The sequence below is a fragment of the Monodelphis domestica genome, chromosome 1, assembly GCF_027887165.1.
Source record: "Monodelphis domestica isolate mMonDom1 chromosome 1, mMonDom1.pri, whole genome shotgun sequence".
Classification (NCBI taxonomy): domain Eukaryota; kingdom Metazoa; phylum Chordata; class Mammalia; order Didelphimorphia; family Didelphidae; genus Monodelphis; species Monodelphis domestica.
In genome coordinates this window covers 352,095,831-352,123,653 of record NC_077227.1, presented here as the reverse complement: position 1 = coordinate 352,123,653, position 27,823 = coordinate 352,095,831, and the positions used below count along the sequence as shown (strand labels likewise).

The window sequence follows — 27,823 nt, the reverse complement described above, 5'->3', positions numbered from 1 at the left end:
ATATGACTGAACAATTCTGAACCTATTTCCTCCTCTATAAAATGGGGGATGAAATACTTACCTTGTCTTCCTAAATTATAGGATGTTTGTTATTTGTGTCCTACTCTTTGTGACCACACTGATCCTGTCATCATGCAATCAGAGGTTAAGTGACATGCCCAAGGTTACACAGCTAGAAAGTATCTGAGGCCAGATTTGAACTGGGTCTTCCTGACTGAATCTCCTCCTCCTAACTGCGACATGGAAATCACTTTAAAAGACTGATATATATTAATTTAAGGTTGCCAAGGAATTCAGCTATGTAATTCCTAAATGAAAACTCAAGTCAGCAGTCCATCTTTTATGAAGTTTTTAATTACAAACAGGAGGAAGAAAGGTATGAGAGAGAGAGAGAGAGAGAGAGAGAGAGAGAGAGAGAGAGAGAGACAGAGACAGAGAGAGAGAGAAAGAGAAAGGGGAGAGAAGGAAATAGGACTTAAATACCCCCTCTCCTTAGGCTGGGCCAAAGGCCCAAGCCCTTAGAAAGCTGAGGCAAAGAAAAGAGATCAGTCCCTATCACTCACGTGACCAAAACGGAGAAACAGTCTCAGGGGCCTCCACCTCCAGACTCTTTCAGAACAAAACCTCCCCAAGCAAAACCTCCTCAGAGCAAAACCTCCTCAGAGCAAAATCTCTCAGAGCAAAAAAAACTCTCCTCCCTCTGTCCTCAGACCCTGCTATCTTTAAGGAAACCATCTATGTTCCCTCCCCTCAGTTCTCACATCTACCAATCACTGTTGATGTCTCCCCTGTGCCAATGGTGGCTCTAGTTTAACCCAGGACCGCCCAGAGGTCTGTGGCTTTGCACATGTCTGTTGAAGGTCATATTCTCAAATAATTAAATCTTGATCTTTGCTGCAGTCCTTCCTAAATCCTGTTACTCTAAGTAGGGTGGAGATTGTATTTTCCAAGACCTGGTTCTGTCATTCCAAGTATCTCTATTGTATCAATTCTAAAATCAATCATGACTCAAAGAACTTCCTGTTCTATGCTTAAGCATAGGTCAAAACCCTTTCCATTGTTTAGCAAAAGGTTTCTGTCCTAAAGTAGTCTTAAGTAGGGAGGAGAAGGATCCTCCCATGCCAAGGGGTTTCACATTCCAATAGAGTTCTTACTATCAGTAGGAAATTTTTTCCAGTATGAAATTTCCCAATGGGGAAATTTCCAACATTCATAAGTCTAAGAAATTTTAAGGTTTACATAACCATGGAGACACAGCTGCTTCTTATTAAATCTTAAGGCTCATCTATTCCAACCTCTCACCCTATGTAGGCATTCTCATTTTACAGTAATCCTGAAAAGTGGTCATCTAACATAAGCTTGACTGCTCTCACTTAAAGAAAATTCACTACCTCAAAAGGAAGCCTATTCAATTTTCCAATAGTTCTAATTATTAACAAGCTCATCTTTAAATAAGGTTTTCCTATAAATTCCACCCAGTTGTTCTAATTTTTCCCTTTGTTTTTTAAAAAATATTTTTTCAATTACATGTAAAAAACAATTTTTAATATTCTTTTTTAAAATGTTGAATTCTAAAAATTTTCCCTCCCTCCCTTCTTAACTCTCTATTAAGAAGACAGCCAATTTGACATAGATTTTATATGTGCAGTCATGCAAAACATGTTAGTCATGGAAATATAGACACCTTCCCCCCAAAAAAACCCACAAAAAATAGAGTGAAAAAGAGAATGCTTCAATTTTTATTCAGATCTATTAGTTCTTTCTCTGGAAGTGGATAGCCTGTTTTCTAAGTCCTTCAAAATTGTCTTTCATCTTTGTATAGCTGGGAATAGTTAAGTCATTCACAGCTGATATATAATATTGCTATTACTGTGAACAATGTTCCCCTGGTTTTGCTTACTTCACTTTGCATCAATTAAAAAAATCTTTCCAGATTTTCTGAAAGCATCCTGCTTGCCATTTTTTATAGCACAATAGTATTCCTATTTTTTCCCCTCTACAACCAGTTTGGGTTCTTTCTTCTAGATGACAACTTGATATTTAAGGACAATTGTAAATTTTAAAATCTCCATCTTGGTCTAGCACCCAAAATTGTGCACACCCACACTACACAGGCATGTGCTAGTCAATGACAAATCAGAAATAACTAACTGCCCACCTGGGCTGTCCTAAGCCAAGCTTGAGCCACCATTGGCACTTGTGAGGCACAGGAAGTGACGGAGAGAGCAGCCTCAGAAATTCGCTCACTTCCTGTGGACAGGGCTAGAAGCAAGTTCATGTGAGGAGCTTGGACAGGGAGGAGGCCCACAGACAGCTTCCCTTCAGATCAGTCACGTGAGTCAAGGACTGATTCCTTCCACCTTGGCCCTTTGGGCCTAAACTCCCTCTGTCTTGGTCAGAGGTTGAGTAACCCCTTTCCCCTTTCTCCTCTCTCCTTCTCTCCCTCTCCTTGTCCCTACTCCCATTGTGATTAAACCTCCATAAACCCCATTCTGACTTGAGTGTTTCATTTTAGGAATTTCATAAGTAAATTCCTTGGCGGCCATTGTTTAATATTATAACAATCTTAAAAGGTAAAATTTTCACTATAACACAGTAAATATGCCATCATCTATATTACTCATCTTCAATAATGTGTGAATGAGTAGACAAGTACCCAGGATCAGGAGATATCCTTAGCCTTCCTATAGTTTTTAGAATATAGATATTAAATGATTTGTTTTCTCTATCTCTTACCTTCTTCCCAATACCATTAAGTGTTCTGTTCATTAATACAGTATCTAGAACAAAACACAAAATATTCAAGATGAGGTTTATTAAGATGAAGCACTTCTCATATGGGAAAATAATATGTTGAAACCTTAAGAATGATATCATTAATTGGGAGGTTTGAAGGAGCATTTGTAGATAGAAGATTTGAGGTTGAATTGAATATAATAGATTTTGAGTTAAAAAAATAAAATTAAATTGGATGGAAAGGAATGAATTGGAATAATCATCCCATATAAAAGAGTCATAAATGAAAGAAATGTTACAATGAAGGAAAAGAGGGGATGGAAGGATAGTAATGCTAGTGTCTTATTCCTATCAGATCTGGGAAAAGGAGGAAATAATACATGCATAGAGAAGAGCAACATTTTTCTTAAGTTATAAGAAGATAAGAGGGTGAGGGATAAAAAATGAAAAAAGAGAATCTTAAAAAGGCATATAGATTAAGAAAAAAGAGGGCAAAAGGAATCATGAACTGGAGCAATTCCATGTGAACTGGAATGATCTCCAGGAATTGATGCAGAGTGAAAGGAGCAGAACTAGGAGAACATTGTACACAGAGACTTTGTACACTGTGGAACAATCCAAAGTAATGGACTTCTCTACTAGTAGCAATGCAATGATCCAGAACAATTTGAGGGATTTATGAGAAAGAATACTATCCACATTCAGAGGAAGAACTGTGGGAATAGAAACAGAAGAAAAGCAACTGCTTGATCACATGTGTCGATGGGGATATGATTGGGGATGTAGACTCTAAACGATCATTCACCCTATTTCTAATATTAATAATATGGAAATAGGTCTTGATCAATGACAAATGTAAAACCCAGTGAAATTGCATGTTGTCAATGGGAGGAGGGTCATGGGAGGGGAGGGAAAGAACATGATTCTTGTAACCATAGAAAAATACTCTAAATTAACTAATTAAATAAAAATTTCCAAGTATGAAAAGAAGGGGAAAAAAGAAAAAAGAGGGCAAGGGGAAAGACAAGGGAGGGAATAATAGTTGCCATTTATCATAACAAATAAGAGGGTAAAAAAGGGATAAGAGAGGGCCTCATAGAAGGGTAAATAAATGAGCAACTAGGAGGGTAAGAGGAGGAGAAAAGAGAGAGAATCTTAGAGGAATATAGGAGGAAATAAAGTTGGGATTAAAGAAGGGGTATGGATTAAGGAGAAAGTAGTTAGAGGAAAATTTGATTTATGAAGAAGTTAAAAAGAGAGACAAGGAAAAACAGAGAAGAAAAATAGAATGTAGGGAAATACACAACTTATGCTTATAACTCTGAATGTGAATGATATGAATTCACCCATAAAATGGAAACATATAGCAGAATGGATTAAAAACCAAAATCCAACAATATGCTGTTTATAGGAAATACTTTTTAAAACTAGAGACACAGGGGCCAGCTTTGTGGATCAGTGGATTGAGAGCCAGGCTACAGATGAGAAGTCCTAGATTCAAATCTGGCCTCAGACACTTCCTAGCTGTATGACCCTGAGCAAGTTACTTAAACCCCATTTATTAGCTGTTACTGCTCTTCTGCCTTGGAACCAATACATAGTATTGATTCTAAGATGGAAGGCGAGGGTAAAAAAAAAACATTAAAATAAAATAAAACGAGAGATACACATAGAATAAAAATAGAGGAATGGAGTAGAATATATTATGCTTCAAATGACCAAAAAAATGAGGGGTAGCAATAATAATCTCAGACAAAGTTAAAGCTAAAAAAGGTCTAATTAAAAGAGAAAAACAGAGACAATACATTATGTTATATTAGAATCGATACTAATACAGAAGGGGAGGATCTTAAAAAAAAACCCAAAACTCTATTGTAAATTGCTATCTTTTGGGACCCTTATTTCATCATACAGTCAATTAGCCATTCCTTGTGGTTTTGTGTCATCTGAAAAAATACTAAGATTGCCATCAAGTGAAAATTGATGCCCAACTGTTGGTGTATAAACATTGGATCAGTTTCTGAGATCCTTTCTAATTCTAAGATTCTATGATTCTAAAATATTATTTGATTTCGTTACCCTATTAAGAAGCCAAGGCAGATGTTATTATCGCTTTTTACAAATAGGAAAACTGATGTTTAGAGTTTAAATGACCTTCTTTCTAGGTCACATAGCTACTAAGTTCCTGATCTAGGACTCATATATCTTAAGGGTCCAACTTCCTCATTTTACAGATGAGGAAACCAAGGAGCTTAGAAGTTAAATCTAACAAATGATTTAACTGTGCTTTGGGACTGACTTGTTGGGTGTATTGTGCAGTGGGTATTATATAGGTTATTTAGGCCCCAGAGTCCTATAGTGAGCCCAGAATTCAATCTCACACTGATTGATATCTGGTATTTGGTCTCCATTGTCTGGTATCTCTATATCTCTTCAGTTGGCTGGGAAGATGTACTTTCTCCATTTTTTGGTCTAGTTCAAAAGGGACTAAAAAGGGGACTTTATCTACAGTAGTTAAATTGTTAAATTAAGTAAGTAGAGGCAATTTTATCCACAATTGTTTCAGGCAATCAAATCATCTCCCTGATGCTGAGATTTAACTACTCCTATTTAAAGTAGTATGAAAATTGGATTTGGCTCTTCCCTGATTGTGAAGATTTAAATTGTAACTCAAGTCTGTTTTTAGATTTTAATCCCCATAAGTGTAAATACCCTATTTAAAAGTTAAGTATGGAGACCTGCCGATTTTTAGATTCAATCACAAATGTGAACACGATACTTAAAAGTTGAGTGGGAAGATCTGCCCATGTTGGATCTATTCACCAAAGGTATAAACATCCCACTTAAATCATTTAGTGGGAGGTCTGTGACCCACATGTGAGATAGTAGGTAATGAATCAGAATTGACTAACTGGGCAGTCCTAGGACAGAGCATCAACTGTGATTGGTAGATATGGAATTAGGAACAAGAGAAAATGTCACTTCCTATGAGATGGGGTCTTCATTTTTGGAAGTGGAGATGGGAGGAATTTTTCATGCTTTCGAGTTGAGGCTGGTGAAGAGGGGCAGAAGGATCTGCTGACTGGGTGGACATGTGGTGAGTGAAAAGCTGACCTTTAACTGCTGAATTTTTCTGAAGAGACTTCCCCAGGTCTTGGCTACAAGGGCTGAGGCCTATCCCGTTTAGGACAAAACTCCCCTGCCTAGTTTTTTGTTTGTTGTTTGTTTGTTTTTTAATAAAACCCTTACCTTCTGTCTTGGAACCAATATTGGTTCCAAGGCAGAAGAGTGGTAAGGGCTAGGCAATGGGGGTTAAGTGATTTGCCCAGGGTCAAATAGCTGGGAAATGTCTGAGGCCAGATTTGAACCTAGGATCTCCTGTCTCTAGGCCTGATTCTCAATCCACTCAGCTACCCCGCTACCCAGCTGCCCCCTCCCCTGCCTAGTTTTTGAGCCAGGTGCTGGAGTAAATTACTTAGTGTTTAGGCTTACCTTATCCTCTCTCTGATTTCTTACTTCACTCTTTCTACATTTTGTAATGAAATTTTAAATAAAATCTCTTTGGAATTAATTAAATTCTTGGTGGCCAAACTCTTAAATAATCAAGTCCAACCCTTTAAAAATTAACCCCTTTTCCCCCTAACAGTAATCATGAGCCAAGAGATGCCCTTAGTCTTCTCAGCAAAATATCAGTGGATATTTCCCCTCCCTCTGAAGGAAGATTTAACCAGAATCCCAAAACAGGAGCTCAAGACTCCATGACCGTACCAGGTTAACCAGGCTACCCTTTCCACTTAAAACTGATAAGAGCATTAAGAAGTGAAAATTCCCATTGGATTAGTACTAGAAGAAATCTGTAAGGCCATTTTGTTCAACCCTATCATTTTATAGATGGAGAAACTGAGATCTCAAGAAAGGGAGAGACTTGCCTAAAGTTATATAAATAATAAATAACAATTGAGATTCAAAACCATCAGCTACTACCAGTCACATCCCATAGGAACCATGTAAGGTCTGGGTTCTCATTTTGAGTATGGGGACTTCTCATAAAAAAAAATAATAACAGAGTCTAGACACTCTGATGCTGTTTTACCTTCTGGGTTCATTGTTCATGTGAAATCAAGGTATAAGGTAAGCTTTCTGCTGGGTAACTAATAGATGAGAGAGAACAGTTGTTTGGGGTGCTGGCTGGGGGAGGGCAGAGAAACCCTAACTCTTAAAGATGAAAAATACAAAAATTAGCCTAGGAGGGAGGATATTCCTTGACTGTTGCCACTTTTTGTCCCTTCTTTGTGTGATCTCCAGTGGATGGAAAAGATTTTAGACATTGGCAGTATATTTTGGGTGTGGTAGGTGGAAACTACACTGGAGGTTAAGAGATCTCAATTCTAGGCTTGCCACCTCTTTTCCCCTCTTCTCAGCCATATGTCCTTGTGCACTTTTTGTGAATCTCAGTTGCCTCATCTGTAAAATAGGAATAATACTTTATCTTTGTGAAAGCAGGGCTAGAACAAAAAAAAATCTCTTTCACACTTATGGATCTAAGAGCTAGGCTTTTAATGAGTTATCTAATTTATGAAACATTAAGAAACCTTTTCTATGTCCCTTGGGTTCCTCTGTCTCACTCAAAACATCATTTCAGCCAATTGTCTTGGAGCCTAAAAAGGATTGTAGAGTAGATTAAAGTAGAGAAATGATATTTGCATGTGTTTTTTTTTTTACTTTTGTACTAAGGCATTATACCTCAAATCACATTTTCAGGAACTCAGGTGTAACTAAACTGACTAGGCCTCCAACCCCTGCATCAGCCATTCTGTCAGCATATTAGTATAAGGTCATAGTCTTAAAAGCCACTTTAGTCAATCCTCTCATTTTACATGTGGGGAAACTGAGACACAAAGAAGTTAAGTGACTTGCCCAGGGTCACACAATAAATGAATGGATGAAGTAGGGTTTGAACTCAAAACTTTCTGACTCCAAGTCCAGTGCCTTAACCTGTTAGGATAGACCCAATTGCTACCATCAGTGGACACATGTGCACAGGGGCCATTTCCTCTTTCTCTATGTTCACTATGATGGGGCTTGTTCAGAGTCACATTATCTAATAAGTGCAAGTACCAATATTTGAATCCAGGTCTCCTGACTTAAAATCCATGGTTATTTCCATCTCATTATATATCACCTCAGGTATATTGGGGATGAGAGAGTAGACTCAAAATTGGTTTTATTTCAAATGAAGTTTGGTTGGAGGCAATTGGGAATAATTCACTTGAAAAAAAGAAAGGATTCAGGGGAGATATAATTCATGTTTTCTGATATTGGAAGTGTTTTCATGTGGAAAAGGTTTTAGGCTTATTTTGCTGGGACTAAGGGCAGAGCCAGTACCAAAAGGAGGAATTTTCAGGGTGGCAGATTTGTCTTCACTATAAGTAGAAATTTACTAGCATTAATCATTATCCAGTGAGGAAGTGTGCTCTTCTCAAATGTAGGGGTTTATAGAGCAGCCAAGTCTGTCGAACCCTAGGGAGGGAAGGCATCTTGTTTAAATATTTGGCAGAATATTCACTGAAGTGGGACCAGTCCATCCCAGATGGCACCTGTTGTTAGAGGATGTCAGAGGGTGGTTTTTCTCTGGTGAGTAGGAGTAATTTACTGATGTAACATGGCTTCCACCCATCTCTAAAAGGTCAGTCACAGAGAGAGGAGTGTTCTCCATCCAAGAGCTCCTTCCTGTTCAAGTCCCATTGTTCAGATTTACTAGTCAAATTTTGTTCACTATATCATTCACAATGTATTTATGCAAGGTACTGCCCTTCAAGAATGTAATTGACTACATTGCCCCCTTTCAACGATCATTTTATAAACTCCAAAATAAAATAGAAAAGAAGGCTGGTAATATTGTGACATGGAGGGGGACTTGGGTTCTTCTAGGGTAGGCTAATAGGGCACAAGACGTGGTGGGTCCTGACAATGTGGCATTTGAAGCCTTATTCTGAGAGATATCTCCAATGGGTGTATATAGGAAAGGCTGCAAGATGGACTGCCCTTAACCCCGGTCTACAGGAAGAAGGAAATGGCCCCAGGTTTGGTTGACAGAAGTACTTTTGACCTTGTCCAGAGACATTGAGCAACTGCTCAATCTCAAGGTCATAGTGAAGGGCCAAGCGCTTTAGACATCCTACTTTTGTTCCCAGATCCCAGGCCCTGTGACTCTCCAGCTACCTGTGACTACTGAACACTGCTGAGAGGGCCTGAAACAGTTGGATAATCTGGGGCAGAGCATAAGGTATGGGTGAAATTAAAGTAGAAAATCTCTTCCAGGCTCCAACTGGGTACTGACTTCAGTAAGAGGAAACCAGACATGGAAGGGTCTGGGAGTAATTGGGGTTCCAGAACTCCAGAGAGTTGAAGGATAGGGAGAGATGACTGGAAAAAGCAATTCAAGTTAAGTCAAGAAGCATTAATAGTATGTGCTGGCACTGTGCTGAGCATTTGGGAATTAATGCAAATATGAACAAACAAAGATAGTGTCTGTTCTCAAGGAGCTTATATTCTAATGGGGGATAACAACATTTAAAAGACAGCAGAGAAGCATAAGGAGACAGAGAGAAAGAAAAGATGAGAAGAGAGTTGGAGGAGGAAGTCTGAAGAGTCAAGAGCAGAGCTGGGAGAGGAATGACTGTGGCCTAGGCATTTCCTCCAAATGGAATCTCTGTGGATTAACTAATCAAAGGAAGGGACCCCTGGGCAGAGAGACCTTCCACAGTGAGAATGAAACTGAAGCCTGGACAGGTCTAGAGAATCAGAACTGAAACCAGAAGTGGAACTGAAGAATGAGTATGGCTATTGACAGGAAGGGACCCTAATGAAATTTGTAGTTGGGGGCCCAGAGTTATAGCCCTGTATGAGCTCTTAGTCTTCCTGTTTTTCCTAAACAGTGGACTCGGGACCAGTCCAGGAGGGCAGGAAACGGGAGGGGGAAAAAACAAACAAACTTCTCAACCAGCCCTGTCAAGCTGTAAGTATGTTGGAGCCTACTGGAAATACAGAAAAATCATACACCTCCTTAGTGAATTCAAGAGGATAGCAATTACTGTGGCAAATGCCATTAGTAAACCTCTGGGTGTGGTATATCCGGGAATGTATTTGGGGAGAATATTTTATCTTGGTTAGACCAGGAATCAGGCATCCCCAAATAATGCAATCATCTACTTCCTCCTCACTAGTAAACCTAGTATCTCTCTTCATGAATATTAAATGCAGAAATGGCTCATGTTTATATAGAATTTTGCAGTTTACAAAACACCTTTCTCACATCTTACCTGTGTGATAAGTAGCTGAGTGCCAGAGTTGTCTCCATTTCACAGCAGAGGAAAGTGAGCTCAGAGACTGGAAGGAATTGGCTGAATGTCAAACAACTGGTATCAAAGTCAGGCTTAGAGACCTGGACTTCTGACTCCAAATGCTATGCTCCTTCCTCTACACCCTGGTACCTCTGGAGGTCCCTTCCTCTCTGAGGTTAGTCTTATTGCCTTTCCTATACTGGAATAGACAAGAGATAGAAGAACAGCTAGGTAGATCATTGGATAGAGTCTGGCCTGGAGTCTAGAGAACTTGGGTTCAAATCTGGCCTCAGATGCTTCCTAGCTATGTGACCCTAGACAAGTCACTTAACCAATATTGCCCAGCCCTTACTGCTCTTTTAAGATAGAAGGTTAGGGCTTTTTTTTTTTTTTAATTAAAAAATAGATACCAGGTAGTGACTATTCCCCTGAATTGCCTTGAGAACTTGCAAATATTTGCTAAAGGGAATCTACATGATAACACCAGTCCTTGTACCTCCTGTACAGGTTATCATTAGAGCTAACAATCAATGTCTCCAACTTGGCGAGTGCCTTTTATGTGTCTATGGCTTTTAGAAACCCCATTTTTCTATAGGTGGGAAAAATATGAACTTGTACATTCTTCTCCCAAATTCCCTAAATCCTGGCAGACTAAGAATTAACAACTGAGGTTCTAATCCCAATTTTGCCATTAAAGGGCTGCAATGTCTTGAATAAATCACTTCATAGGATCATAGAATTTCAAGCTAGAAGAGAACTTAGAAAATGTCAAGTCCAAGTCCTTCATTTTACAGATCGAGGCCCAAAGAGGTTGAGTGATTTAGGCAAGGATATAAGTACAAGAGACTGGAGTTGAATCCAGGTACTCTAATTTCAAGTTCATCACTCTTTACCACCATACCACAATGTCTCTCTGGGCCTCAGTTTCCCCATCCATCTATAAATTGAGGTCCATTGTAATTTTGGCATTCCATGTTGTATTTGGAGGCAACATAGTATAACAGAATGAGCAGTGAGAGGGAATCATTAGAACTCTAAGGTTACAGTCCCAAATCTGCTACTTTCTAACTGTGGAAATCTAGCCAGGTCATATAATTTTTCTTGGTCTCATTTCCCTTCTCTCTAAAATGAAGCCCTGGACTAAATTATCTCGAAGGACCCTGCTAGTTCTAAATGGGATATTCTTTTCTGGCACTAGGATTTTCTCTCTCTTTTTTTAAATCCTTATCTTCTGTCTTAGAATCAGTACTAAGTTCCAAGGCAGAAGAGAGGTAAAGGCTAAGCAAATGGGGTTAAGTGACTTGCTCAGGCTGTGTTGCTAGGAGGTATCAATAGTCAGATTTGAACCCAGGCACCCCCATCTCTTGGCCTGGTTCTCAATTCACTGAGCCACTTAGCTGTCCCCCTAAGATTCTCTTATGTTTTTTGATGGTGCAGAAGTAATAAGCTTGAAAGACAGACCTTCCCCATCACTTTTTTTTTTTTCATTTTGATTTTAGGAAAGAAGGTGGATGGAATCTGGCCTAAGAATTATCTGAAGGAAGGCGACTCACATATAATGTGGATCAGATGAGTGAGGAAGAAAGCAGGGTTCCCATGAAGGTGCTAAAGGAACTCTTGCCTTTTCCCATCAAGATCTACTTTAAATTCTAATATCTTACTGCTCTCTATCGGCCTAATCTGCTGTCTGATAAGTATAAAGCTATGCTAACTCCTTGATGATTATTTAATGAATCTGGACTCAAACCCAGGTCTAGAGGGAAGGGCTAAAGATAAAAAAGAGGAGTTTCTGCCTTTAAGAATCTTATCTTCTCCTAGAAGGTAATACCCTATATGTAAATATAGGACGTTTTGTGAAATAAACACCAAAGCATTGCCAGGAGTGGAAACACTAACAAGTGAGAGAGTCAGAAAGTATCTCTTGAAGAAGACCCTTTGGGGCTCTCTTGGAAACTCTTGTTTCTTTCTTGCCCGCTGGCATTCATCTCCCAATTATCTTGTATCTATTTTGTATATCCCCTCAGAGAATAAATGTAAGATCCTTCAAGGCAGAGACCATCTCTCTTTTTTTATTTGTCTTAGAAGAGAGCCCAGCACATAGTAGGTGCTCCAGTAAATCCTCGTTGATTGCTTCCAGAGAAGCAAAGTGGAGGTTTGGTCTTACCAAAGTCATTTGGGATGTGTCCAAAGAGTAAGGAAGCTGGGCTTGGGGGCAGAAGGATTTCAGTCCCGTTTAGTTTAGGAATTGGTTTAGGGAATTCTGTTTTCTCCTCTTTAGAGCCAGGGAAGAATCTGAAATCAAAAGGCACTTCCATTTGGTCTCTTCAGGAAAGGAGAGTAGGAGTCAGCCCAGGAGAGTTGGGCGGGGCCTTATTTAAGCTCCTGAAGACAGCCTGTGAAGACACAAATCAGTTGGGCTGTGATTGTCCATCTGCACGAAGCACCTCTTTGTCTCCATACTGGACTCTTTCCCCACACTTTATCAGTACTTTAAGAGCCACTGCTGGAGTCTGCAGTCATGGCTACTTTGAATAAAGATCCCATTGGAGACCTGGAGCTAAAGAACAAAGCTTCTGTGGCCTTCACTGTCACCTCTCCAGACAGCACCTGGAAGCTCCAGAACAAAGAATACCACAACTACGGCTCAGGGGATGGGAGCTCCCCCGAAAGTGGGAACAACGGCTTAGACCCAGGCTCTTATCGGAAGGGCAAGGGGATAACGTAAGTGGCTGTTTCTCTCTTTCTTATTTGTTGACCTGGTTGCTGTTCTAGCTGGGGTTTGCAAGATTCTCTGGGCTGTCCTCCGGTTCTTTGCAGACAGTGTTGAAGTGGGGTATATCACATTGTCCCCATTTGACAGGTGAAAAAATTGAGGTATGGAAAGATTAAGTTAGTTGCAAAGCTAAGATCAGAATGCCTCACTCCTGAGCGTTTGGTCTGCTTTGTACACTTATTTCTGTCTGTGTGGCCCTTAAAAGGCTCTGAGTGTATGTAGAGCAGAAAGCCAGGCTGCTCTAAGAAACCACCTAGACCAGGGATTCTTATCCTTTTTTAGAGGGATGCAGACCCCTTTGGCGGCCGGGAAGCCTGTGAATTCATCTCAAAATAATGTTTAAACAGGGAGTCTCGCATTCTACAAGAAGCCTTTCCCATATCTCCTTAATCTCAGTGTCTCCTCTGGGTAATCATTTCCCCCCATTAGAGTATGAGCTCCTTGAGAACAAGAACTGTTTTTACTTATTACCTCTCGTTGTATCTCTAGCACTTAGTACAGTGCCTGGCACATAGTAGGCATTTAATAAATACATATTAATTTGACATTTGAAATGAGTTCATGAACTCCAGGTTAACCTTTTGATCTAGAGAAAAATGTTGTGTGAATTTGGGACCACAAGAGCATCCAAGAGAGTCTGGGGATTTCTGGCATTAATACTAATAGCTCAAATAACCCCATTAGGAAGGGGAGATAAATACGATTATAATTGCCACTTTACAGATGGTCTGACTTCCCAGCCACCTTCTCATTAGGTAAAAACTGCAGAGATTCTACCAAATGTCAGTGGGCAGGCTTTCTCTCTGAAGCTCCTGGGCAGCCTCTCTTCCCTTCAAGACACTGTCTTGGATGCATCCGAAGCAAAAGGTTAGGATTTTCCTTGGGGAAAGAATTTTTTTATTTTCTTCCAAGGATTGTCCAATGCAGATCTCTGTGTAAGGAGACAGTTTGAGTTGATGCCTGATAGATAGAAGTTTGTTTTTTCATCATTTGCCTATTCAGATAACCTGTAAGGAGAGCCCCTGGGGTTATAGAAGAATTCAAGGACACTAGGCACATTCGGGAGCCCTGATTCAAGATTACATTTAGTTATCTTGTACTGTCCTAGAGAAGTATTTCTCCAGGGCAACTGGGTGGCTCAGTGGATAGCATGCCAGGTCTGGAGGTGGAAGGACCCGGGTTCAAAACTTCTTATCTGTGACCCTGGGCAAGTCACTTAACCCCGTTTACCTAGTCCTTGCTCTTCTATCTTAGAAATGTTTCTCTTTTAGTTCTGTGCATGCGCCAGCCCTCTTCTATAAAGTCCTGCACCAGACTTTTGCAAAAGCTATTACCTGTCTTTTCTCTCTCTTACAAGCCAGAAAGTAAAGGTTTTTTTAAAAAATTCATTATTTCCCAACTGGGACAGAGTGACACTTGATTGCTAGTGTGCTTTAAACAGGGGTCACCTAGAATCATCAATTTGTAGCATTGGAATGAGCCACAGAAGTCATCTGTTTGAGTTCATCCCCTCACTTAACAGAGCTGGAAAAGAACAGAGATTTACCTGAGGTCACACAGGAAGCTTATGATCCCGTCAGCCAGGATAAGACTGTAGGTTTCCCCATCTTTAGGTCAGGATTTTTTCCAACTGTTGCTGAAGAGGGCTGGGATCAGTGTTTAAGATTAAGTATTCCAAAGAGAAATAGCTTATTTTGAGCTCTCAGGCTCTTAAATAAACATTTCAAAAGTGACCCATTTACCCTTTCTTATTTACAAAAGAAACCAATCTCCAACATTTGAGAATTCAGGGGTTTTATGGCTAGCATGTCTCCCTATGGAAATGAAAAGGGGCATCTGCTTAGGGTGGTCTGTGTTTGATACTCTCCTTCCCACCTAATAAACTGAATAATTAATTGATCCTCAGCTCTTCCAGGATTTAGATGTATAAAGAGGGGCTCTGGGTTGCTGAGATAAAGGGACCCTCTATCCTGACAAAACAAATCAATTTTCTTTCTTTTTTTTTAAATCCTTACCTTCTGTCTTGGAGCCAAGGCAGAAGAATGATAAGGGCTAGGCAATGGGGGTCAAGTGACTTGCCCAGAGTCACACAGCTAGGAAGTGTCTGAGGTCAGATTTGAACCTAGGACCTCCCATCTCTAGGCCTGACTCTCAATCCACTGAGCCACTCAGCTGCCCCCCAAATCAATTTTCTTAGCTCATGAACAAAGTTCTCGACCTCACCTTCAGAAACACTATATTTACACATGAAGCCCATTTCAGTTTCCCTTTACCCAAGGGTGAGGAGGGAAATGATGGATATTTATTTTCCAACTAACCAAGTGGTAAGGGCACATTTGTTGAAATTTTGTTTTAGGCTTAGCTAGCTCCTAGTCCCTAGCTCCTAGTATGTGTTTTCTAGGAACACCACCAATCTTCCCCTTTCTCCTTTCACTTCATGTATGTGTGTATCTATCTATCTATCAATCTATCTATCCTAAATATAAAATATAAATATACTAAATAGAAATTTAAAAGTATATAGAAAAAATATATTTATATATTATGTTATATATCATTATATCATATATGTATATATATTATATATTATTATAATGTATATTTTATATCTAAGTATATGCATGTGTGTGTATACAGAAGGAACAAAATTCCTATAACTTTTCTTTCTTTCTTGTTTTTCAAACCCTTACCTTTCCTCTTAGAATCAATACCCAGTATTGATTCCAAGGCAGAAGAGCAGTAAGGGCTAAGCAGTGAGGGTTAAGCAACTTGCTCAAGATCACACATCTAAGAAGTATATGAGGTCAAATTTGAACCCAGGACCCCCTGCCTCTAAGCCTGATTTTCAATGCACGAGCCACCTAGCTGCTCCAACTCCCATAACTTTTGACAAACCCCACCCTCTTTCTAGCCATTTGGCTGCATAATAGTTGCTGGAGGAAAGAACACTGAATTTTAAGTCAGAGAGAGAATTGGAGAAGATCAAGTTGCAAATGTTTGCTCTTATTACCTGGATGACCATAGACAAGTCATGTAAACTCTTGGGCTTTAGTTTTCTCATCTGTAAAATGAAATGTAAATTAGATGACCTCCAAGAGCCCTTTCAACCCTGACATTCCTTGTTCTAAGAGCTAGCTGGTTCTCTTGTTCTTTTGTGTTCGCAAGGCTCCTGCCATTCTGGCATTGTAACCAACTACAGAGAAGTTAGAGTAAAGCTCAACAGAAGTCATTTCTACTCACTCACAAGTATCTGGGCCACTTTTGGGCAGGAGGCTGGGTCTTGATTTTTCACTCTTTGCAGAAGACTATGTCAAAAGCAGCCGTTAAGTCACTGTTATTTTCCAATCACCCTCTGTTTGGACTGGCATGGGAGCTAAAGGCCCTTTCCTTGGTGTCTACAAAAGCTGGACCCTCCGCCTCCTTCTCCATAGGGGATCATTTCTGTAGGCTGACTGGTTAGACCCCTTCTTCTGAGAAATGGATAATGTACTACATGGCTTTCTAAGATCCCTGCCAACCCTAGGAATATAGAACTCTATCTCTCTGGCCTCAGTAACCCTGGTCTCCTACAACCTAGAGATATCACTGCTTTTTTCACAATCCTTCTAAGACTATTAGAGATTTCTTTTGTTATTAATAATGGCAGATAGTGTCTTTAAGGTTCATGAAGAGCAGCATTTATATCTCATTTAAGCCTCATAACAACCCTGTGGGATAAGCATACAAATAGTATGTCCATTTTACATAGGAGGAAACTGAAGCTCATAAGATTAGGTGATTTGCCCAAGGTATACAGTTAAGTGGCAGAACCAGGCTGCAAACCGTCCAGTAATCTGTTGTTTGCTGTTCTCTTGCTCTCTTTTTTATCCTTCTCTATATACAGCATGGATTAATTCATTGTATAAATGTGTACACACAGTCTGTCCTCAAATAAATTGTACCAGGTGAATTCACACACACACACACACACACACACACACACACACACACACACACACAAAGGAATAAAACATATGTTGCCCTAATCTGTGCCTAAGTACTATGTGGTCTTGAAGGGAAAAATCATTTCTAGTTCCACTTCAATGGAATAGGAGGGAGAGTCAGAGAACGCTTCATAGATCATACAGTGTTTGGATTGGATCTTGATGGGTGGGTAGATGTCTAGCAGACAGAGGCATAAGATAGAGAGAAAGTCATTCTAGGGATGAAGAATGCTGGGAATAGAAATGTTAAAGCATAGGATACATCTGGAAACAATTTAATTTACTACTTTAGCTGGAATATATAAGAGGTGTGTGTGTGTGTGTGTGTGTGTGTGTGTGTGTGTGTGTGTAATGATAAAGAGGTCAAATGGTGCTAAATTGTTGAAGGTCTAGAATATCATCAGATTAAGGAATTTGGACTTCATCCTTAGGCGATGCTATACCATTGAAAGGTCTGAGCAAGAGAATGACATGGATTTTGCATTAGAAAGATTAATCTGCTTATGGGTGCAGGATGGAAAAGATGGCTTATTTATGAAGTTCTGAAAGTAAATGGCATAGAATATGGAGGCTATATTTCCCTATATTCATTTTGTCTTAAGCTTACACAGTGGGTCTAGCCATCAGACCTTCAGTCACTCAGTCCTCTTCAACTTCCAAGATGGAGCATCCCAGGAATATTCTCATATTGAAAGTATTATTGATGTATTGATATTGTAACCTAAGTACTACATATACTAGACCAGACACATGGTCTTGTTACTTATTGATAATTGTATTTCTAAATCTTCAGTCCAAAGGTCAAAAGAATTCCTGGGCAGGGCGTTAGCTGACACAGGGTACTAGCTACTTCATTGTTAAACCACATTCCTTAACAAGTCACATGTTTGATTAACCTCCTCCTCTATGATTACATGATTGTCAATTGAACCAATGTTAAATCCTATGCCATGCCACATGTTCATTAGCTACCTCCCATGATTCTTTAGTAAAAGTTTGGGAACACATGCAGCTCTCTCTCTCAATACCATCAGAGGAGCAAGCATGATGGAGCCCATATTTTTTAACTCTTTGTCTCTGAGTCTTCATTCCTTTGTTGAGCTCTCTCTCTCTCTCTCTCTCTCTCTCTCTCTCTCTCTCTCTCTCTCTCTCTCTCTCCTTTACCCATTTTCTCTCAGTTTCCAATCTCCTTCTCAGGTGCCCACCCACAAACATATTAATATGTGGCCACACACAAGAGAATTTCTTTACTAGGATATTCACCTCAGGCCAATTCCATTGTCCAGTGATTCTCCATGGGACCTTCATCTCAAGTGACTACTGTCTCCAAGTTGTTTCCACATGAATTTCAAGTTGAAATGCAATAAGATGGTTCTTCTCTGAGCTTTGGCTGTCTCTGCTCTAGTTGTGGGGATAGAGCTTCTGGGACGGTCGATGTAATAATTATCATAAATTCCGGATATTCCAGGAGAGGACAATGTAGCTCAAAGATTGCCCTGGTACCACCTAAACCAGTTCTGTTGCTTTGTCCAACCAGGTGTTGAAATGGCAGCCAGGGAAATGAGCATGGGGTACTCCTCCCTCCACACTGACTCTCCTTTGTCTTCTTCTCTACAGAGTGTTCCAAACTTTGATTCACTTGTTGAAAGGAAATATTGGCACAGGTCTCCTGGGACTGCCCCTGGCAGTGAAGAATGCAGGGCTCTTGGTAAGAGGTGTCTATACTGTGGGAGGGAGGAATACCCCATCACTCTGGCAAAGAATTAGTGGGGGTGGTATCACTTTTATTTGTCTGTTTAGTCATTCATTCATTTAAAATAATGAGATGAGAAAGTTTATTCCTTAACTGAACTTCTAAAAGGTAAGACCCTTCTGAACACTGAGAGAGTACCTTGGGAGAAAGACAGAACATTAAATCTTTATTAAACTCGGTTAAAAAAAAATCAAGGTGTATTTGGTTGATCCCTTACCTATCCCAAAGTGGTACACTTTGAATCTGAACTGAAAGAGACAATAGAGGTCATGGTTATCTAGTCTACTTCCTCCTCCCTTCTGCCATTTTTTTTAACCAGATGGAGTTAAAGCCCTGAGAAGAGAAGATCATACAGTGAATTAGAAGAATTAGGGCATATCTATGGTTTTAAGTTCTATATTGGGCACCAGTTTAGGAAAGACATTAATAAGGTGAAGAATGTCCAGAGGAGGGCAATTAGAATGGTGGTGAGCCTTGAATCCATCCCATGTGGTGTCTCCCTCATTGCAATATTAGCTCGTTGAGATCAGAGATTAGATTACCTTTTCTATTTGCACGTCAATACTTAACCTAATGTTATGTCTAAAATAAATACTTAATAAATGAAAAACAAGGGGGCAGCGAGGTAGCTCAGTGGATTGAGAGCCAGGCCTAGAGATGGGAGGTTCTAGGTTCAAATATGGCCTCAGACACTTCCCAGTTGTGTGACCCTGGGCAAGTCACTTGACCCCCATTGCCTAGTACACAACAGTATTGACTCCAAGACAGAAGGTAAGGGTTTAGAAAAAAAATAAAAATAAAGGATAAACAAAAAGAAGAATTTGGGCTAGAATCTGAGTCTCTTCTAGCCAAAGGTTGTCTTTAGTACTCCACTAATGTGTTATTAACACATTACTCTTTTTTCCCTTAAGGAAATAATACCTAACTAGAGTTGCTACTAGTGTCCATTTCATAGGATTTCCTCTTTATCCTCATCATTTCCCCCTTCACTGGGTCACCCAGATGGTTGTTTCCTGAAGGAAGCTATAACAGTGTAGTATTTGGTTAGCCATTCCTTCTTCTTATGGTTTTAATAACTATCACCTTTTCTTTTCCCTTCCCTCCACAAACTCTTCCTTAAAGATGGGTCCTCTCAGTCTGTTGGTGATGGGCATTGTGGCAGTGCACTGTATGGGCATCCTGGTGAAGTGTGCTAACCACTTCTGCCAAAGGTAAGATACATTTACTTCTCTCTGTACTGTGTGCATTGATGTAGCCATGTTTCATTTGTCTACTTAATTTTAACATGACATATTTATGATTCTTCTAGAGCTTAGTTGAAACAATCTCACTTCTGTCTCTCAAATAGAATAAAATGTACCATACCTACTTCAAGAACTTTTAAAAACAGAAACACAAAATTAGATCCCTGTCTAGTATCCAAATGTACCCTCTCAAAACTATGCCTACTTCATCTCTAGTTGCTGTGAAGGAATTCTATTCCTACATGCCCTCCAGAAGTACTGGACTTGGACTAAGAAGATCTGTGTTTAAATGTTGCCTTTGATACTTAGTAGTTGAATCTTCATTTTTTTTTCACCTCAAAAGATGGAGATAGTAGCTTTATTAAAATATTGGTAAAGTATTTTTCAAACCTTAAAAACTCTGTATAAATGCCAGCTATTACTATTAGAATTGTGCCAGACTAGTAGATTTAATCAGCCTAAAATTTAGAATCCATGAATCAGCATATATAGAGTTCTGGCCCAGGAACCAAGAGACCTGAGTTCTAATCCCAGAACTTCTGTTCACTGACTATGTGACCTTTAGGAAATTACTTTTCTTTTTCAACCGATTTCTTATTTGTAAATTGAGACATTAGAATAAATGGCCTTTCAATTATGATAACCAATGATTCCTCTAATGGAACCACATGCTATTTGGCAGTTTTCCTCCTATAAAGATCCTTCCTGGAGGCTCCCTAGTCAGGGTGACTAGTGTCCTACACACTTAACTTTGGCCTGACAATAACACTTCATTATGCTGAGCATTATTATTCATCTGCCACTCATTGTTACTGCTATAGTTATTGAACTCTCACCAAGTATATTCCTCAATTAGTATCCCCACTAGCAGTCAACTATCTCTAAATTCCATCCACATTCAAATACAATGCTGCCAACCCCTTCCACTGTGCCCTCTGGAATCCCCATTTCATAATGAACAGCTTCATCCTGGACCTCTTTCTCTCATGTTCCTTCCATCTACTAGCCTTCATTGAGACCTAGCTTTTGCCAGATGACACTGAATCCCTCTCTTTCCTCTTTAGCATCAACTGTACCTTCCTTCACATTGTTCCTGGCTCCCCACTGCCAGCTCCAGATGTTCTCTCTGCTACCATCTCCCACAAAATCTTTGAGGTTCCTTCCTTTCTCTGCCTAACTCCTAGAAAAAGTTGTCTACCTTTACTGCTTCCACTTCCTTACCTTTCATTCAAAATCCTTGCATCTTTAGCACTCTAATGAAACTTCTCTCTCCAAAGTTACCAATGATCATTTTTTTTAACCCTCACTTTCCATCTTAGAATCAATAGCTCAGTTCCAAGGCAGAAGAGAAGTAAGGGCTAGGCAATTGGGATTAAATGCCTTGGCCGAGGTAATACAACCTGGAAGTGTCTGAGACCACAGTTTTGAACCTAGGACCTCCCATCTCCAGGCCTGAATCTCTATCCACTGAGCTACCTAACTGTACCCCAAGGATCTCGTAATCGCCATATCTAATGGTATTTTCTCAGTTTTCTTCCTACTTGACTTCGTTGCTGTATTTGACATAATAGTCTACTAAATCCGTTCTGAATACTCTCTTCTCTGGGATTTCCTGATCCTGTTCCTGGTGGGTTGTCTTCCTACCTGTCTGTCTAAGTCTCTTCTGCTGGATCATCACAGTCACTGACCATTAGCTTTCTTTTAAAATTCTGTCCAGGATCCCCTTTTCTTCTTTTTATATATACTTTGTTGGAGACCTTTTCAGTTTCCATGGGTTTAATAATCATTTCTATTCAGATCACTCCCAGTTCTATATGTACATCCCAGTCTCTCCCTGAGTTTCAGTCCCAGATAGCTCACTGCTTGTTGGGACAAACTGAATGTCACAGAGATATCTCCAACTCAGCATTTGCAAAAGGAAATTTATTATCTTTCTCCCCTGAAATCCACCTCTTCCAAACTGCCCTAATTTTTTCAAGCACCACCATTCTTCTATTCTCTCAAGCCTATAACCCTTGTCATCCTTGAGTCTCCACTTTCCTACACCCCACATAGCACATATATTGACAAAATTTTCCCTTTTGACTCTTACAAAATCTCTCCCACATGGCCACTTTTTCTTAAGTGATAATCTAATGACCTTCCCTCTTCAACTTATGCATCTTCAGTGACTCCCTATTGCCCATCAGTATATAGCCTTTTCTTCAGTCTCCTCCCCCTGGCCCCACTGTTAAATTCCCCATCTTCAACCTGACTTTATCTCTCTTAACTCATTCCTTCCATTTGATCCTTTCTCCCCCAATCTCACTCAAACAAACCACAATCAATTTGAGAAATATTAAGTGCTTACTCTGTGTCAGGCACTAGGATATAAGTATTAAAAATGATGATGTCTCCACTTGCAAGGAGCTTAAATAGCTAATTATAATAACAATGACAAAAATGATAACAGCTACCATTTGTATAGTACTTTAAGATTTGCAAAGCACTTTTGCATATATTTTCTCATTTTCTCCTCAAAGCAGCCTTGAGAGATAGTTGCTAATATTACCCCCATTTTACAGATGAGGAAACTGAGGCTTAGAGACCTACATGATTTGCCAAGAGTTAAATAGTTAGTGTCTAAGGCAAAATTTGGGCCTACCCCCAATCTCAACCCTCTACTCACTTGGCCACATAGCTCCATCTCTTAATTCTTCTAATTATTTTCCAATTTGTTAAATAGAAATTACAAGAAACTTAGATCATAATCTTTTTTTTAAACCCTTACCTTTTTTTTCCTTAAAATTGGTTATAAATATTAGTTCCAAGGCAGAAGAGTAGCAAGGATTAGACAATTGGGGCTAAGTGATTTGCCCAGAGTCAAAAGGCTAGGAAGTATCAGAAGCCAAATTTGAACCCAGGACCTCCTATCTCTAGGATTGGCTCTCTATCCACTGAGCCACCTAGCTGCCCTTGGACAAAAATCTTGGGAATTCCATATCAGCAGAGCAAATAGAGTTGTGATTTCACAAATCCAGCTTTTTTTGTTGTTGTTCTTATGAATTGTGATTCACTTGAGTGAATGACTTCAGAGCTAATTTGGTCTCAGAATCTTTAGGAGTAGGAGAGAAAGCTCATCTAGAGCACCCCAGGACTTGGTGCCCTCATTCTATGGAGATGACACACAGGAAATGGGCCAATGCTTGGCAGTTCCTATTGAAGCCTCTTAGTTCTTCCAGGGCCACACTTGTCCTTCTACATACCTCCTTTCCTTGTGTTGAAATGAGAATTTATGCATATGTGAATTTCCTGTCTAGGTTCAAATATGCCAATATCTATTTAACTAGCATTTATATGGTGCTTGAAAGTTTGCAAAGTGCTTTACAAATACTATCACGTTTAATCATCACAAGAAATCTAGGTGTTACTATTCTTTCCATTTTATGACTAAGGAACCTGAGACCCTGAAAGGTTAGGGATTTCCCCAGGTCATACAGCAAGTATGTGCCTGAAATCGGAATTTGAATTCAGATGATTTTAGATTAAGGGCTCTACCCACTGTGCCACCAAGCTGACTATGATTGGCTGAAAGTGATTATGTACTAGCAAGTTTTTCTGGCAACATTTTGCCTAGATTTTGACTTTGCCCTTCTCATTTTCTGCCTTGTATGACATCCTCTTGAATACATTTCATGCCCTGCCTCATAGGACTGCAAGCCCTTTGAAATTAGGGATCATTTCTTATGCTTGCTAGGTAACAAAGATACACATGATGGTTGTTTAATGCATGTTTAATTGAATATAGAAAAAGTCTTTCCTGTTCTCTCTTTTCCTGTTTTCTGTAACACATTAGAATTTACAAGCCCTTGTCTTGCAACAAGGTTAAATTATAAAATGCAAGTAGTTTATAGGCATTGAATTTGGGTGAGAAGATTTGAGTTTAGTCATCACTCTTAAGGGTCTAATCCTAGGCCATACTATTTCCCCAAATTGAGCTTTTTTTTCCCTTAATTTATTTATTTTAAACTATTTTTCCATGGTTACATGATTCATTTCCTCTCCCTCCTAGCTATGTGACCCTGGGAAAGTCCCTTAACCCAAACTATTTAGCTCTTATGACCTTTCTGCCTTGGAAGAAACACTCAATAGAGATTTTAAAATAGAGGGTAAAGTTTTTTTTTCTTTTTTAACTGAAAAAAAAAGAAAAGAAACTGAGAATCAAAGGTTATCTATAAAAATGGGACTAACTATACTTCCACTATTTATTTCAGGTTTATTGTGAAGTAACAACTTTGTAAACTTTACTGTGCCACAGAAATGTCAGCCGACAATTGATATTTTGCCCATTCTTTTCCTCCAGGTTGCAGAAGCCCTTTTTGGACTATGGAGATGCAGTAATGTATGGCCTAAAAACCAGCCCCTGCTCTTGGCTCCAGAAACATGCTCTGTGGGGAAGGTATTGAGGATCATTGTTCCCTTGTCTACACAGGGGAAAAATTCTTTGGGGTCTCATTGAGCTCTTTGTGAAAAGTCTGACAGGAGAAAACATTGGTAACACAGAGAATTACAGAAGAGTTTTCTAACTCTTAGATTATAAGCTCCAAAAAGGGAGAGACCATGTCTAACCTTTATCTTCTCTCTTAGAATCAATATTGTGTATTGGTTCTAAGACAGAAGAAAGGTAATGGCTAGGCAATTGGGGCTAAGGGACTTGTCCAGTGTCAATCACACAGCTAAGAAGTATCTGAGTTCAAATTTGAACCCAGGACCTCCTGTCTCTAGGCCTGGCTCTCAATCCACTCACTGAGCCATCCAGCTGCCCCTGAAATCATGTCTTTAAATTGTATATCATTCTTAACACCTAACTTTGGATTTCATAAATAGTGGGCATTCAATGCTTGATTTATGAAAGTTTTTTATGTCGGTTGCATATGGTTCCTTCCTAGTTAAATTTGTGGGCTCTGACATTGTTCTCTAATAATAATAGTCAATATTTATGTAGCACTTACTATGTGGCAGGCACCATGCTAAGTACTTTATTATAATTATTTTATTCAATCTTTAGAGGTAGAAGATATTATTTTATCCCTCATTTTTACCCCATTTATTTGAATATATTATTTTTATTAATATTTATCATATTATTATATACCCTATAATATGTATTATTTTATTGTTTTATATTATTTTTATATATTTACCTCATTATTCCCATATTTATCCCCCAGATGGGGAAACTGAGGCAAATAGTGAAAAAAAATTTAAGTGAATTGCAAGGCCAGCTAGGTGGCTTAGTAGATTAAGAGCCAAGCCTAGAGATAGCCAGTCCTGGATTCAAATTTAGCATCAAATTTACCTACCTAGGTATGTGACCCTGGGCAAGTCACTTAATCCCCATTGCCTAACTCTTTTCTTTCCTCTGCCTCGGAACCCGTACAAAGTATTGCTTCTAAGAAGGAAGATAAGGGTAATTTGTTTTAAGTGACTTGTCCTGGGGTCATACAGCTAAGTGACTGAGATAAGATTTGAACCTAGGACCTCCCATCTCCAGGCCTGACTCTATCCACTGAGCAACCTACCTGTCCCCCAATATATCTTTTTTTAAAAAAAAAAGCAAAACTTTGGGGCAACTTGGTGACTCAGCAGATTGAGAGTCAGGCCTAGAGATGAGAGGTCCTGGATTCAGATATGACCTCAGATACTTCCTAGGTGTGTGATCCTGGGAAAGTCTCTTAACCCTCCCTTTTCTATCCCTTACCACTCTTCTGCCTTGGAACCAGTACACAGTATTGATTCTAAGATAGAAGGTGATAGTTTAAAAAAAAAGCAGCAAAACTTTTTGGTTTTTGTTGTCCTTGGTCTTCTCAAGAGCCTCTCTGAATTTTAATCCTCTTCTGACTCTGGACTAGATTTTGCTTTTATATTCATCCTATTACTTGTTAGAAATATAAGCCTCTTGAGGGTAGGCATTATTTCAATCATTATGAATACTGAGTACCTGGCATTTGGTAAGTATTTAAAAAATGTTTCCTGATTGATTACTGGCCAATACTTCCAACTTCTTCATGTAGCTTTAAAATCAAAGTTAATTGGAGAGTTCTTTTTATATCTACAGTGATAGCTTTCTTTAGCTTGCCTTTTTCTTTCTCCATTGAAACTGTTTCTCTTGGTGTCTGCAGAATTTCATTCTTAAGAGCTTCCCCCCTTCTAGGCTTATTTGTCCTGTAGAATTTTAGGCAATGGTATATATCCTTTTTGGGAATCCTTTGAAATCTGTTCTCCCAAGTTCTGGGATGCATGCCAGATTGTAGATTCTTGCCCCCTCCTCTGTCACAAAATCTAAGACAGAATTGACTTCTCCCTCTTCAAATTCCCAAACCAAACAACCAGTTTTTCACTGTTGGTGAGGATCAGATAAAAAAAATGAAAATTTTCTTCTCTTATTGATTCTTCTACTTTCTAAAGCATAAAATCATTATTGTAGTGAGTCAAGAAATGATTTGTTATTCTGCTTTTGTGAGGCCTTAGATTAATACTTCAGTGAATAAATAATAAAAATAATGATAAAAACATTTATAATAGTTAGCATTTACATTGTGCTTTAAAGTGAAAAGTGTGTTTTACAAATATTACCTCATTTGATCCTCAGAACAACCCTATGAGGGATTTTGCCGAGGAAGAAACTAAGGGCAAATAGAAATTAAATAATTTCCCCAGGGTCACAAAGCTAGTAAGTGTCTGAGGCTTGATTTCTACATAGGTCATCCTGACTTTAGAGCCATTAGCTATATCCACTGAGAAACCTAACTATACCCTTGGTATAGAGCTTTAAGTATTTTATGACCAAGCATTTTTTATGTACTCTCTTATTTTCTTCTTCCAGCATGTATAGAAATTGGCAATGCAAAGTGAATACTTTGTTCATACTTTATTCCCCAAGAAATGAGGCTTAGAGAGATTAGGTGACTTGGGGATAGTCACGCATCTGGTAAGTATGAGAAGGATTCAAACCCAAGATAACAGTGACTCCAAGTCTATTTCTTCTCCCCCTCCCCCAACTACCTACCATGTAATCTTCCCCAAATTCAACTCCCTATTGTGCAAGTGATGAAATCTCTGACAAGTCATTAGCTTTAAGATGGCAGCCCTCTTGGAAATCAAGGTCTTTCCCTATGTGTACTTCTAGAACTCTGAATTAGGGAAGACTCTAGGGGTTCCTGCCACCATCTTTTTATTCTAGTGTCCTCCATGCCTCCGAGGGAATAGGTAGGGTAAGTGGAACCTTTAGAACCCCTAGAGCAGTGGTTCTCAACTTTTCTAATGCTGTGACCCCGTAATACAGTTCCTCATGTTACAGTGACCCCAAACCAAAAAATGATTTTGGTGACTACTTCAAAACTGTAACTTTGCTACAGTTATGATTCAGAATGTAAATACCTGATATGCATTATGTATTCTCATTGCTACAAATTGAGAGGTTGAGAACCGCTGCCCTAGAGTGTTTCTACTTGTCTCGGGATACATTGGGGACATCTAGTTCCTGACTCCAATAATGCAGGACCCCTGAAGAAATAGCCAGGGTCAGAAATTCTATAGTCATTTCTTCTGACACAGGTTAAGAGGACCATATTCCAGTGCCTCTGCCATTGGGCAGAAAGTAACCCTTTGTTCTCAAAGGTTCACATTGCCATGGTAAACCAGCTCTGCAGATCTTATAGACAAGAATCCAGAATAGCTATGACTGTGGAACCAAAGCATGGTTGGTCACATGTGGGGATATTGACATTCTACGGGATGGTTGATGGATTCTTCCTCAGGTAGAAGACATAGTGTGGATAACAAAGAAGTGTATTACCAATGAATTGGCCACTAAACGATGAATTATTTGTCAGTGGCAACCTAGCCAAAAGTTTCCATTATCATGTCTAGGTGTCATTCCCTAAGAGTAGAGCCTGGGGAAATTTTAGGGCCACACTTGAAGTTAGAATGTAGTTAGTACATCCTGGGAT

At 39.3% G+C, this 27,823-nt stretch overlaps 1 protein-coding gene across 1 annotated transcript in view; it reads left to right on the top strand.

Annotated features, from left to right (window-relative positions):
• The first annotated feature begins 12,371 nt into the window (after positions 1-12,371).
• LOC100029470 (proton-coupled amino acid transporter 1-like) overlaps positions 12,372-27,823 on the top strand; it is a 36,534-nt gene continuing 21,082 nt past the window's right edge. The window contains exons 1-4 of the mRNA XM_001379176.4: positions 12,372-12,800; positions 18,453-18,543; positions 19,711-19,799; positions 24,175-24,270. Coding sequence (XP_001379213.1) covers positions 12,598-12,800; positions 18,453-18,543; positions 19,711-19,799; positions 24,175-24,270 — 479 coding nt within the window. The 5' untranslated portion in view covers positions 12,372-12,597. The remainder of the gene's footprint in view (positions 12,801-18,452; positions 18,544-19,710; positions 19,800-24,174; positions 24,271-27,823) is intronic.